The sequence below is a fragment of the Oryza sativa genome, chromosome 3, assembly GCF_034140825.1.
Source record: "Oryza sativa Japonica Group chromosome 3, ASM3414082v1".
In the NCBI taxonomy this organism is placed as follows: domain Eukaryota; kingdom Viridiplantae; phylum Streptophyta; class Magnoliopsida; order Poales; family Poaceae; genus Oryza; species Oryza sativa.
The window spans coordinates 34245524-34258240 of NC_089037.1; the positions used below are offsets into that span (position 1 = coordinate 34245524).

Below are 12717 nucleotides of genomic sequence, written 5' to 3' on the forward strand. Positions count from 1 at the left end.
TATTTTACAAATTTTTTTAGTAAGACAAACGGTCAAACACGTGCTAAAAAGTCAACGGTGTAAAACATTTTGAAATGGAGAGAGTATTATTTTTAAAAGGAAGCCAAAGTCCAAACTCGAAATATTCGGGGCTCCCGCCCAAGGGGTCCCGCTCTCTCGTCTCCTCGGGACTCAGCCCCAAAAACTCAAATCCCCCGCCTTCTTGTCCCCTCCGCTTCCCCTTCCACTTCCACCCCCACGTCGCCTCACCTCGCCTCCTCTCCCCCTCCAAACCCCACCACCACAGAGAAAACCCCAGGGAGAAGGACAAGGGCTCCACATACCAACGGCGCCCTCCTCCTCGACTAGCTCCCGCCGGTAATCCCCTCTCCCCCTCCTCGCGCTGCTTCGATTGCTTGGTTCGCGTGGCGCGATTGCGCGTGCGGTGGTGGGTTTTGGTTGGTAGTTTTGTCTCTGCCTTGGTTGCTTGTGGGGGTTCGTCGCTGATCGTGGTGTCGTGGGGAGAGCTGATCGCGGTCGCGTGATGCGGTGTGTCTGCGGCGTCTCGGTCGGCTCGCGTCCGGCTTCACGCTGTGTTGTTTTCTGACGCGATCGTACATTCGCCGAGATTTTTTTTTTGGGTGTATCGGCGTGGTGGGTGAGGCGGCGATTTTGTTCGTCTGCTCCGTATCATCTTCGATCGCTTGTTCCACTGCTGATGCTGTGCGCGAGCGTGTCCTCTATTTCGTCTGTGCGAATGTGGATGAGTCCATTTGAGTTTTTGGTGCCATTTTTTTCATGCTCCGAGTAGCATGGCGCTTTGATGGTTAATGCGGCTGGTTTTGTTGTGCAGGGGTTGCGAACTCGGCGATGGATCAGTGACCCGCCGTGGTGAAGCCTGCAGATTCTACCTATAAGGTATATCGCCCCACCCCTCTTCCTCGGATTTACTAGTAGCTGAATTGTTGTTGACTGGTGAATGATAATCGAGCGGAAGCTGTTCAGGATTTTGCACTGCTGCTTGTTATGCTCTGTGTGGCCCTCTAGTAATGTGGCTTTCATTAAATCAGTGGTTGCTGCACCACTGTTGAAAATGCATTGCACTATTTACACATTCAACAATCTATGTGGTATAATACTAATGAGAATAAAGTGTTTATTACATTATTCCATTATCTAAATAAATTATTTAATTTTAGTGCACTGTAGTACGTTACACATTCAGCAATCTATGTGGGGTTGTTAACTTAGCGCATTTGTGTTTGCACATGGGAATGGGATCAACTTGTGTTGTACACTAGTATAACTGTAGCTTCCTTATGGAGCCTAGCTCAATATGCTATAGAAACCGTCTGCTGAAACTAATAGGATTCTCCAAGAAGGAGATGATGCGGTGATGGTGTGTTGCTGTTATTATTTTCTTTTTGTAAACTGTTTTTGATGTCATACAAACTTCTTGATGTACTTGCTAAACTCTTGAGTTTTGCATTTTGGTTCCTATATTTGTTTTGAACTTCTAATTGAAATGCCTGCTTGATTCCAAATTTACAGGGGAGCTATGGCGAAAAGTCCACGTTCTGTTGTTACCACAGGTCTTCTTCTGTCTACTTTGTAACTGCTTATCTCACTTTCACATAACATCTCATGCATTTATGATTTAACTAAGTTTTAGTCAGATCGTAAGGCAGTTTATGCAGTGTAGCTTACAGCTTATTTTTACCATTGTGAGTTACTGAATTCAACTAGAGCCACACACATATATAATTATATGCCTGCATATATCACTCATAATCACTTGGAGTTATCATGTTTGATCTTGCTTGCAATCTAGAATCTTGCAATAGCTTTCTACATATACATGCTTGACAGTTATAAGTAAGATGCTGATGTTGATTTACTTGTTTATATTTTTAACGTGCTTGGTTCATCTGATGGATACATGCTTGTATGGTATCCAATTATTTCAAATTGTAATATAACCAACACCATTTTGTCTCTCAGGAACAAAAAGGCGTAGAGCAAAGGTTCATAAAGAAGATGAGCCTGTTGAGAATGAAAACTTGGAGAGTGAATTTGATGTTTCCAAGAAAGAGAGCAATGGTGCCACTGAACCTGGTAATGAGCCTGTTGCCAGCAAGAGACCGAAGAGAGCAGCTGCCTGTTCTAACTTCAAAGAGAAGTCATTGGACTTATCAGAAAAAGATTCAATTATCACAATCAAGGAAAGTCGGGTTGAAGAGAAGGAAATAGAGGCTGTTAATTTGACAAGGACGGGACCTGAAGATGGTCAACCTTGCAGAAAAATCATCGATTTCATCTTACATGATGGAGATGGTAATCTGCAACCCTTTGAAATGTCTGAAGTTGATGACATTTTCATAACAGCTCTTATCATGCCCTTGGATGATGATCTGGAAAAGGATAGGGGAAAGGGAATATGTTGTTCGGGGTTTGGACGAATTGAAAACTGGGCGATTTCTGGCTATGATGAAGGTGCTGCAGTAATTTGGGTCTCAACAGAAACATCAGATTACAAATGTGTGAAGCCAGCAAGCAGTTACAGATCTTATTTTGAACACTTTAGTGAGAAGGCACGTGTCTGTGTTGAAGTCTATAAGAAGTTAGCTAGATCAGTTGGTGGAAATCCTCAGGTGGACTTAGAAGAATTAATTGCTGGTGTTGTCCGTTCCATTAATTCAAACAGAAGCTTCAACGGAACAGTAACCAAAGACTTTGTGATCTCCTCTGGTGAGTTCATATATAAACAGCTTATTGGATTAGACCATACAGCTGGCAATGATGATGAGATGTTGGCCACACTGCCAGTTCTTGTTGCACTGAAAGATGAATGTAAATCAAGAGCAGGATTCACACATTTGCCAGCTATGCCCTCGAATGGAACTCTGAGGATTAAGGATGGGCAAGACAAGGGACTGACTGAGGATGAGGATGCAAAATTAGCAAGACTGTTGCAGGAAGAGGAAGAATGGAAAATGATGAAGCAGAGAGGCAAGCGTGGAACTTCACAGAAAAATATCTACATCAAGATTTGTGAAACTGAAATTGCCAACGACTACCCACTTCCAGCCTACTATAAACCATATAACCAAGAAATGGATGAGTACATATTTGATAGTGATATTGGTATGTATTCTGATGATGTACCTGTAAGAATCCTTGACAACTGGGCTCTATACAATTCAGATTCCAGACTCATTTCTTTGGAGCTCATCCCTATGAAAGCTGGTGCAGAAAATGATATTGTGGTATTTGGATCTGGTTTTATGAGAGAGGATGATGGTAGTTGCTGTTCAACAGCTGAGCTAGCACAGTTACATTCTTCCTCAAGTAAATCTGGCCGGGAAGATCCAGGAGTTCCAATTTATTTGAGCCCAATTAAAGAGTGGGTTGTAGAATTTGGTGGTTCAATGATCTGCATAACCATTCGAACTGACGTTGCTTGGTAAATACCCTGGCAGTTCTATTTTCTTTTTGTATTACCATTATCTCCAAGGGGTACCATATTTTAGCTTTGTTAGTCTTGATCATTGCCAGCTCATGATGGAAAAATAAACTCAATGCATTTCGGATAACATATCTTACACACACACACACACACACACGAATTTGGCATTTTGTTTGAAGCATGGAATTTTGCAACCATGTTGTGTTTACCTTCTCTCTAATTTACATCTGGTAATCAATTCCAGGTACAAATTACGCCAGCCAACAAAGCAATATGCTCCATGGTGTGAGCCTGTGCTGAAAACAGCAAGGCTAGCTGTTAGTATCATCACCCTTTTAAAAGAGCAAAGTCGCGCTTCAAAGCTTTCTTTTGCTGAAGTTATCAAGAAAGTAGCAGAATTTGACAGTAGACACCCTGCATTTATATCATCGAAAGCACCAACCGTTGAAAGATATGTCGTGGTGCATGGACAGATAATACTTCAGCAGTTTGCAGACTTTCCAGATGAATCTGTCAAACGGTGTGCCTTCATCACAGGTCTTCTAGCAAAGATGGAGGAAAGTAGGCACACAAAGTTGGCCATCAAGAAAAAATCTCAACAGATGAGAGGGGAGAATCTGAACCCAAGCGCAAAAATGGGTCCAATACTGAGAAAGAAGCTTATGCGTGCTACAACTACAATGTTGATCAGCAAGATATGGGGTGAATACTATGCCACTTATTTCCCTGGGGATACAAAGGAAGAAGATCAGAATGAACCAAAGGAAATTGATGATGATCAAGAAGAAAATGAAGACAATGATGCTGAAGAGGAGGTAAATGTTCAAGATGAGAAGGCCACAAGGACTCCACCATCAACACGGTCTAGAAAGTCGTCAGCAGATACTCGCAAGGAAATCAAATGGGAAGGTCAAACAGCTGGAAAAACAGTGTCTGGAGAAGTTCTGTACAAATGTGTTATTGTTCAAGACCTCAGTATTTCTGTTGGTGCGACAGTCACAACAGAGGATGATTCAGGAGAAACCATCATGTGTTTTGTTGAGTATATGTATGAGAAACTTGATGGTAAAAATATGATTCATGGGATAATTCTGCAAGAAGGTTCACAGACTGTTCTTGGCAATGCTGCAAATGATAGAGAGGTTTTCTTGACTAATGACTGTTTAGAATTTGAAGCAAGTGACATCAAAGAGTTGGTGACTGTTAATATCCAATCACTGCCTTGGGGCCACAAGTACAGAAAAGAGAATTCTGAAGCTAAGAGAATTGAAAAGGCCAAGGCAGAGGAGAGGAAAAGGAAGGGCCTGCCAGTGGAATATATTTGCAAAAGCTTATACTGGCCTGAGAAAGGTGGATTCTTCTCCCTTCCGTATGATAAAATTGGAAATGGCACAGGCATCTGTAGCTCCTGTGAGAGAAAACCAGTTGGCAATGAATTCAAGTTACTTTCTGAGAGCAGCTTTGTCTTTGAGAATATTACGTATAACATCCATGACTTTCTGTATATCAGGCCTGAATTTTTCTCCCAAGGGGAGGGCCATGAGACCTACAAGGCTGGAAGGAATGTGGGTCTAAAACCTTATGCAGTCTGCCATCTGCTGAGTGTTCATGGTCCTGCTGGATCAAGGAAAGCTAATCCAGAATCGACAAAAGTGAAAGTAAGAAGGTTTTACCGACCTGATGACATTTCATCAACAAAAGCCTACTCATCAGACATCCGAGAGGTTTGCCTTTTTTCCATCATCTGCATCATTGGCAATACTGTGATTTCACCTAAACCTATCTTTTTTGGCCTTTGGTATTTGATTGTTGTGTACTTTGTGATTTGATCCAGGTGTACTACAGTGAAGATATAATAAGTGTACCTGTGGTGATGATAGAGGGAAAATGTGAGGTTCGACTGAAGGATGACCTTCCAAATTCAGATCTTCCAGCGGTGGTTGAACATGTCTTTTGTTGTGAATATTTATATGATCCTGCTAATGGAGCTCTCAAACAGGTCAGCTACTGCCAAATTTTTCTTCAGAATCCCTAGTTATCTGCATTGTTTCCACTGGGAGATGTCTTTGTATTATTGACCGAGCTTGTCTTGCATGATCTTTAACCAGCTACCGCCCAATGTTAGACTTGTGACACTGACAAGGAAGGTACCTGCTTCAAAAAAGAACAAAGGAAAGCAAATTTGTGACATTGAGCTAGGTGGTTCAGACAAACCAAAGGATGGGCAATCAGAGAACTGTCTTGCAACACTTGACATTTTTGCTGGTTGTGGAGGTTTATCTGAAGGATTGCAGCGATCAGGTATGCTTTGCTCATGTAGATGTTGCTTCATAGGAACATTTTGACTCCAGTTACCTTCTGACCATTGGATTGTACAGGATTGTCACTTACTAAATGGGCTATTGAATATGAAGAACCTGCTGGGGATGCATTTGGTGAAAACCATCCAGAAGCTGCAGTATTTGTCGAAAACTGCAATGTGATTCTGAAGTACGCCATTTTTGTTTACCCTCTTTGATATGCTTATCATGTATATGTAAATTGTATCTTCAGCACGTATCTCTATACGATCATGCAGGGCAATTATGGACAAGTGTGGTGATTCTGATGATTGCATCTCCACTTCTGAGGCTGCTGAACGAGCAGCTAAACTTTCTGAGGACAAGATTAAGAATCTGCCCGTGCCTGGCGAAGTAGAATTCATAAATGGTGGCCCTCCGTGTCAGGTCAGTTGCTATGTGGCTTTTGCCTGTATACCAGGGAGCTCCTAACAACACATTCGACATTGCAAGCCAATTGCTTGACCTTTTGACCTATCCTTTTTTAGGGTTTTTCTGGGATGAACAGATTCAATCAAAGTCCCTGGAGCAAAGTCCAGTGCGAGATGATCTTAGCATTCCTGTCATTTGCGGAGTATTTCCGTCCTAGATTCTTTCTCTTAGAAAATGTTAGGAACTTTGTCTCGTTCAACAAAGGACAGACCTTCAGATTGACACTGGCATCACTCCTGGAGATGGGATACCAGGTGCTTGACACTTCCTCTTCACTTGTGCTTGTGCTATAGCATTTCCATTTCTGTATACATTCTAACCTTGTTTACATGTTCTTAGGTCCGATTTGGAATTTTAGAGGCAGGGGCTTATGGTGTTGCGCAGTCCAGGAAAAGGGCATTCATTTGGGCCGCTGCACCTGGAGAGACTCTTCCAGAGTGGCCTGAACCAATGCACGTCTTTGCTAGCCCTGAGCTGAAAATAACTCTACCTGATGGCAAGTTCTACGCCGCTGTCAAGAGCACCGCTGCAGGAGCCCCTTTCCGCTCAATTACAGTTCGAGATACAATTGGGGATCTACCAGCTGTGGAAAATGGCGCCGGCAAACCAACAATTCAGGTATACCCTACATATCGCACTAGCTTCACTCGCCAAGTTCTCCTGTTCTTAAGCTGCCGCTTTATGTCAGTTGAATAAACTTTGTATGATGTGCTACAGTACGGAAGCGGTCCTGTGTCTTGGTTCCAGAAGAAGATTAGAAGCGACATGGCTTCACTGAATGACCACATATCTAAAGAGATGAATGAGCTGAACCTCATAAGATGCAAGCACATTCCAAAGCGCCCAGGTTGCGACTGGCATGACCTGCCAGATGAAAAGGTACTAACATTTGGCCCTCTAATTAACTTCTCCTGCCTCCTGTTTTATTTTTAAACTCTGTAAACACCAATTACTGTTCATTGACTGTGCAAGTACAGGTGAAGCTGTCCACAGGGCAGATGGTGGACTTGATCCCTTGGTGCTTGCCCAACACAGCCAAAAGGCACAATCAGTGGAAAGGACTGTACGGTAGGTTGGACTGGGAGGGCAATTTCCCCACTTCTGTAACGGATCCTCAGCCAATGGGGAAGGTCGGCATGTGCTTCCATCCTGAGCAGGACAGGATCATTACTGTCCGTGAATGTGCTCGATCCCAGGTACACATACCAATTTTCACACCCCATACATTCACTGCTGCAACAGGTTAATGATGCTTAACTAATCATCAAGTCATTGACTAACCCAAACAAACAAATTTTCAGGAAGTTTTATCCTTCAAAGTAAATTTAGTACTACATTTTGTCTCAATCAGCACTGTAGCAGTAGATTTAGTTCTTTAACCATAAATCAATGGATATATTGTCATCTCTCTTTTCGGCAGAACTGCTTTGTCCATTCCTTCTTGAACCTGTTCAAACATGCATTCATTCTACCGAGATGCCATTATTGCATCTGCAACTTTGTTGCCCTTTTTCTGAATCTTCTGATCTGTTTCTGAATCTTCTGATCTGTTCCTACATGACACTGTCACCATTGTATGCACGCAGGGCTTCCCCGATAGCTACCGTTTCGCTGGCAACATCCAGAACAAGCACAGGCAGATCGGGAATGCCGTGCCACCGCCCCTTGCCTATGCCCTCGGGAGGAAGCTCAAGCAAGCCATCGACGCCAAGCGTTGAGTGGCTTTTAACTTCACTGCATCGCCCTCATTTTTTGGTCGGTCCAAATAGGTTTAACTAAGCATTACAGTTTTCTATATTTTGTGAGCAATTGGACTCCTAAAATTAATTCTGGGATGGTTACATGGATTACCTTTTGTATATCTAACTTGCTGGTAGGACTCTGATACCATCAAGATATTGGTTCATAGAACTATAGAAGTTCAGAAGAGAATCATAGCACTGGGGGGGGGGGGGATAGAAAGCTTTTGTAAACAGTACAACTCTTATTAATATGACTGCAATATGATGAGGATTAGCATAATCAGAATTAATTCTCGTTTTCCAGAGTTGTGTATTGGCAAACTGGCAATATCAGCTTTTGTGCTAGGCAAACATGTCCCTGCTTCAAGGTCAGTTGCCACTTGATAATATACAGCTTTCTTACACAGCTAATTTTTTCAAAATAAATCCTTTTCTTGACCTGTTGGTTTATTCATATGAACATTCGATGTATTGCATTTTGATCTTGATGTTATGTTCAGTTCACAACTTGATTTTTCTTTCTTTCTTTTTATTTTGAGAAGGGAAGGATGGATGGCTTACAGTTAGGCAGGCTGACAATTTTCCTCCAAAGCAACTTGAAATCATCATAATCAGCCCAAAAAATTCACCCAAATGAGCATACTACATCAAACAAATGTAAAACTCCCTTGAAAAATGAAAACGAAAATTCTATACACAACATTGCAAGCTACAGAAATCCAAGAACACAAGCACAAGATCAGAATCACATCAAGAATCCTCTTAGAAGAAGAAAAAAAAACACCTTCGTCTCATCTCATTTCAGTGTGTTGATGCTTCTTCATCTTGGGAGCGCGTAGCCGCCATAGGAGCTCCCCATGAAGGACGATCCGTCGTACGCGTCCCTCTCGTCGAGGTACACGTTCATCCGGAACGCGGCGTGCGCGCCGATGGCGGCGGCGGCGAGGACGAGCGAGACGAGCAGGTTGAGGCCGGCGCGGGAGAGCGCGACGGCGAGGACGGTGGCGACGGAGAGGGCGGCGAGCACGACGCGGTCGTCGACCTCGCGGCCCATGCAGGCGAGCGGCGGCTCGCCGTCGCCGCGGCCGAAGTAGAGGCCGAGCCAGGCGGCGAAGAGCGCGAGGAAGGCGAGCATGGAGACCGGGCGGTAGACGAGGCCGAGGAAGACGAGCACGAGCGCCGCGAGCGCGTAGTTGGCGCGGAAGTAGGCGAGGTTCCGCCGCGCCCGCGCCCTCGCCTCCCCGCAGCTCTCCGGGCGCGAGAACGCCGTCGCGTCGAGCACCTCCCTCCACGCCCTCGGCCTCCCCGCCGCGGCGCCCGCCACCGCCCTCGCCCGCGAGAAGAACGCCACCCCGGCCTCCGCCGCCGTCGCGGGCGACGGCGAGGGCGCCGCCGCCGCCGCCTCCCCGTCCCCGCCCACCACCACCTCCTCGCGCTTCAGGGGAGGCGCCGCCGCCGCCGCCGCCGGCGGGACGGTGCCGTAGCGCGACCATGAGGCGGTGGAGGCGGCCATGGCGAAGGCGAACCCTAGGCTGCGATCGGAGTGGATCTAGGAGGCCGCGGATTCTAGCTGGAGGAGACGAGGAGGGGAAATGATTTGGAAGCTGTTTTTTTTTCTTTGAATAAAGAACTAAAGATCCAAATTGCAATTGGGGATTTGCGAGTTGGAGGGGGTTTATTTATTTAAGGAGTAGCTCGATCGGCATCAAGTGGGAAAGTGGCTTGTTGTTGTTGTATCGTCGGCAGATGAAATCGGGCGGAATTAATGTGTGCTTCAAGTGCGATGGACCGTGAATGTGTCTATCAAGAGGACATATGGCGTGTTAGCGTTGAGCATCTACTCATGTCACATGCAACACCATGTCTCTTAGAAAGCCGGGTTTCAAAATTCTATATTTTCTTAAAGTTAATAAAAACCTTATTGATCTCAATCAATTATATTAAGGTGATAAAATTACTCCGAGAACACTTTCTATCTCTGCATAGCTAAAATGCACATAACCAAAACATACACCCACACAACAAAAGAAAGAGATCATATGGAGTATTAAGGATCATAAAAAATTATGTATTTAAAAAGTGTTCAATAAATCGGTCAATTCTTTTAATAAAAAAATTAACATAGTAACATTACTTTTTTAATTATGTCGGTTTTTGTCGTGAAATCACTTAGGAGCTATAATTGTTCGGTGGTCGCGTTCACATCTTGTGAAAGATTCGTGTCTCTCAAATTCTAGTTAAAGTTTACTCATATAAATTTCATATAGAACAATTTAATTTTCCATAGGAACAGGAAAAACCGTAGCATACGAAATAGTACTAGGACCTTGTCTGTTTTTCGTCGAGTTGTTGTCAAGCCTATATCATCACAGTGCATTTGCTAACGAGGATCTGAACACTCATTCCATACACACCGAATATCCAAGGCATCACTCTTAGTACACACCACGAAATGCCTCAAAAATTATCCACAGGAATCCTATTTTCTCCAGGCAATATAAACAGTTAAACACGTTGTGGCATTTTATATTTTTTTCAGCACAGTTTGTTTGCTTGACAGCGCCAATCATGTCCGGCCATGGCACCCTAATGTTGGGTGATTCCGGACAAGAGAGAAACGTCCACCACCACTACCATTTTGGATTTTGTACACTTGCACGTTGAACTGATCTTCATCTTTCCCGTGTCCCAACCGATGTACCAACACACATCCATCCATCCAGATCTCTGCAGATCAGATTGGACAGCAGCAACAGAAGAAGGGATCGAGGCACGCTTTTCGCAGCCTCATCACGCCGCGAAATGGGCGAGGATGACACACACACCATGTGCGTGCCGGCCCCGTCACCCAAACGCCGTCCAAAGAGATGTAGAAAGACGGCCCCGAGCCCACGATGCTATAGTAATACTTTGACCATTTGTTTAATAGATGACGCTGTTGATTTTTTCTCATATGTTTGACCATTTATCTTATTTAAAAATTTTACGTAATTATAATTTATTTTGTTATGAGTTGTTTTATCACTCATAGTACTTTAAGTGTGATTTATATCTTTTACATTTACATAAAATTTTTGAATAAGATGAATGGTCAAACATGTGAAAAAAAGTCAACGGCGTCATCTATTAAAAAATGGAGGGAGTACTGCTCCTTTCGTCCAAAAATATAATACTCCATCTGTTCTAAATTAATGATCTCTTTAAGATTTATCACAATAGAGTAATACTTGTTCCCTCAATCACTTTTAATTCAAAAATTTCTCTTTTCTACCCTCAATCATCCTCTCACATCCAACCACACATAATTTAACAAAGGACGGTATAATTTCTTTCTTAAACCTTAATCCATACTAAACACTTTAGAACGACATCTAACATGGAACGAGGTAGTACTTATTTTTCTCATCAAAACTAAGGAGTAATTAACCCATCTACCATGTAACAAAAGCAATGAACGGTAGTATTGTATACACATGTATCATGTATGTAATCAATAAGTAGTAGTAAAATAACTTCTTGGGTTCCAATCAACAATTTAATTTAGCACATAAAAATTACAAATATATCTTAAACTTTTGAAAAAACCAAGAAATAAAATAGATATTGTACTTTTGGATAGAGAGATTAACAAACCATGCAAAACGTGCCGAGATCGCTTGTCATTTTTTTTGGTTCAAAAGGCTGCCTCGACTTGTTCGCCGCTGATACTTCAAATTTTGGGGTATTTATCGTGATTTTCTAATCTCAATTACAAGCTCACACGTCTAGCCATACATAGTGATATACTTAATACTCCCTCCGTAGGAACATATAAGTACTCATAGAGATTAAGGATGAAAAGAAAAAAAATACGATGTCTCTTTTAAAACTATAGGGTTTGGGAAAGTTGGGCGATGATTGATGGTAAGATTATTTAGTAAAAAAATAAAATAGAAGGTAGGTGGTAGGTGAAGTAATACCTATAAATATTTGTATTCGCCGTTAAATATTAAAACCTCTAAAATGTCAAAATGCTTATATTTAAAATCAGGGTAGTCTAACAAGAAAATGTCGTCTAGTAGGCCAGCCGAAAACCCTAGGTGTTTCTCAAATTGAGACACATTCCAAGTTAACATATGAGCTTCACTATTCGAATCCTGAACTTGATACTATTCGAATCCTGAACTTGATGACAAAAATCAACAAACCCTAGAGAATTTGACCTTACATTAATCTACTGGACTTCTTCAAATTGTTAACCACTTCAAGACAATCAGAAACAACCTTACGCCGTCGGAATCCAGAGTCTAAAGCCGACGAAATTGCCTCATTGCAAGCCAAATCAGGATTCAGTGAACTTATTTGCATGAAAGCCAAATTTGGGCCTTTTTGCTTGCCTGCGTTTTATTGGGCTCCAAATTTTCTACAGCACATCTCCAAGCCTCTCAGGCCTTTTCTGGCCAACGCTCAAATCTCGGCCTAATCTCTAAAAGATGGGCCGTAATTTCGGCCTTCCAAAACGACCTCGAAGTTTATTGAACAGAAAGTTGAAAGTTAAGGTCCGTTCAGATTGTAGCCAAAATAAACCTAGCAAGATGGTAATATTATCAAAATTTTGACATGATTTCTTATTTATTTAGCAAATTTAGCAACAAACTAAACGTAGATATTTTTTTGATAACTTTGCTAAAAAAATGGTATGGTTGAAAATGACGTCAAAGTGAACAGATCCTTATTTTAATTGAACTATTCGTACTAAGATAAGCTGTATTGTTCAACA

General features: G+C 42.6%; 2 protein-coding genes across 4 annotated transcripts; one reads left to right on the plus strand and one right to left on the minus strand.

Annotated features, from left to right (window-relative positions):
- Positions 1-50: 50 nt before the first annotated feature.
- Positions 51-10792, plus strand: LOC4334435 (DNA (cytosine-5)-methyltransferase 1A-like). Of its 3 annotated transcripts, XR_010739782.1 has the most exons (16): positions 232-357; positions 833-897; positions 1531-1571; positions 1981-3442; positions 3690-5169; positions 5280-5444; positions 5554-5746; positions 5824-5935; positions 6024-6171; positions 6273-6470; positions 6556-6834; positions 6934-7095; positions 7194-7412; positions 7803-7971; positions 8263-8326; positions 10682-10792. XR_010739782.1 is itself a non-coding variant. In XM_015772847.3 (15 exons), the coding sequence occupies exons 3-14, from the start codon at positions 1538-1540 to the stop codon at positions 7932-7934; spliced, it is 4584 nt and encodes a 1527-aa protein (XP_015628333.1). In that variant the 5' UTR covers positions 232-357; positions 833-897; positions 1531-1537; the 3' UTR covers positions 7935-7971; positions 8263-8442. The 3 variants fall into 3 exon arrangements, 2 of the variants coding, with proteins under 2 accessions (NP_001405715.1, XP_015628333.1); XM_015772847.3 differs by lacking the exon at positions 10682-10792 and having other exon boundaries at positions 8263-8442; NM_001418786.1 differs by lacking the exons at positions 8263-8326; positions 10682-10792 and having other exon boundaries at positions 51-357; positions 7803-8074.
- On the minus strand, positions 8529-9609 carry LOC4334436 (PRA1 family protein E). Its single transcript, XM_015772848.3, has one exon. The coding sequence runs from the start codon at positions 9469-9471 to the stop codon at positions 8779-8781; it is 693 nt and encodes a 230-aa protein (XP_015628334.1). The 5' UTR covers positions 9472-9609; the 3' UTR covers positions 8529-8778.
- Positions 10793-12717: the final 1925 nt, after the last annotated feature.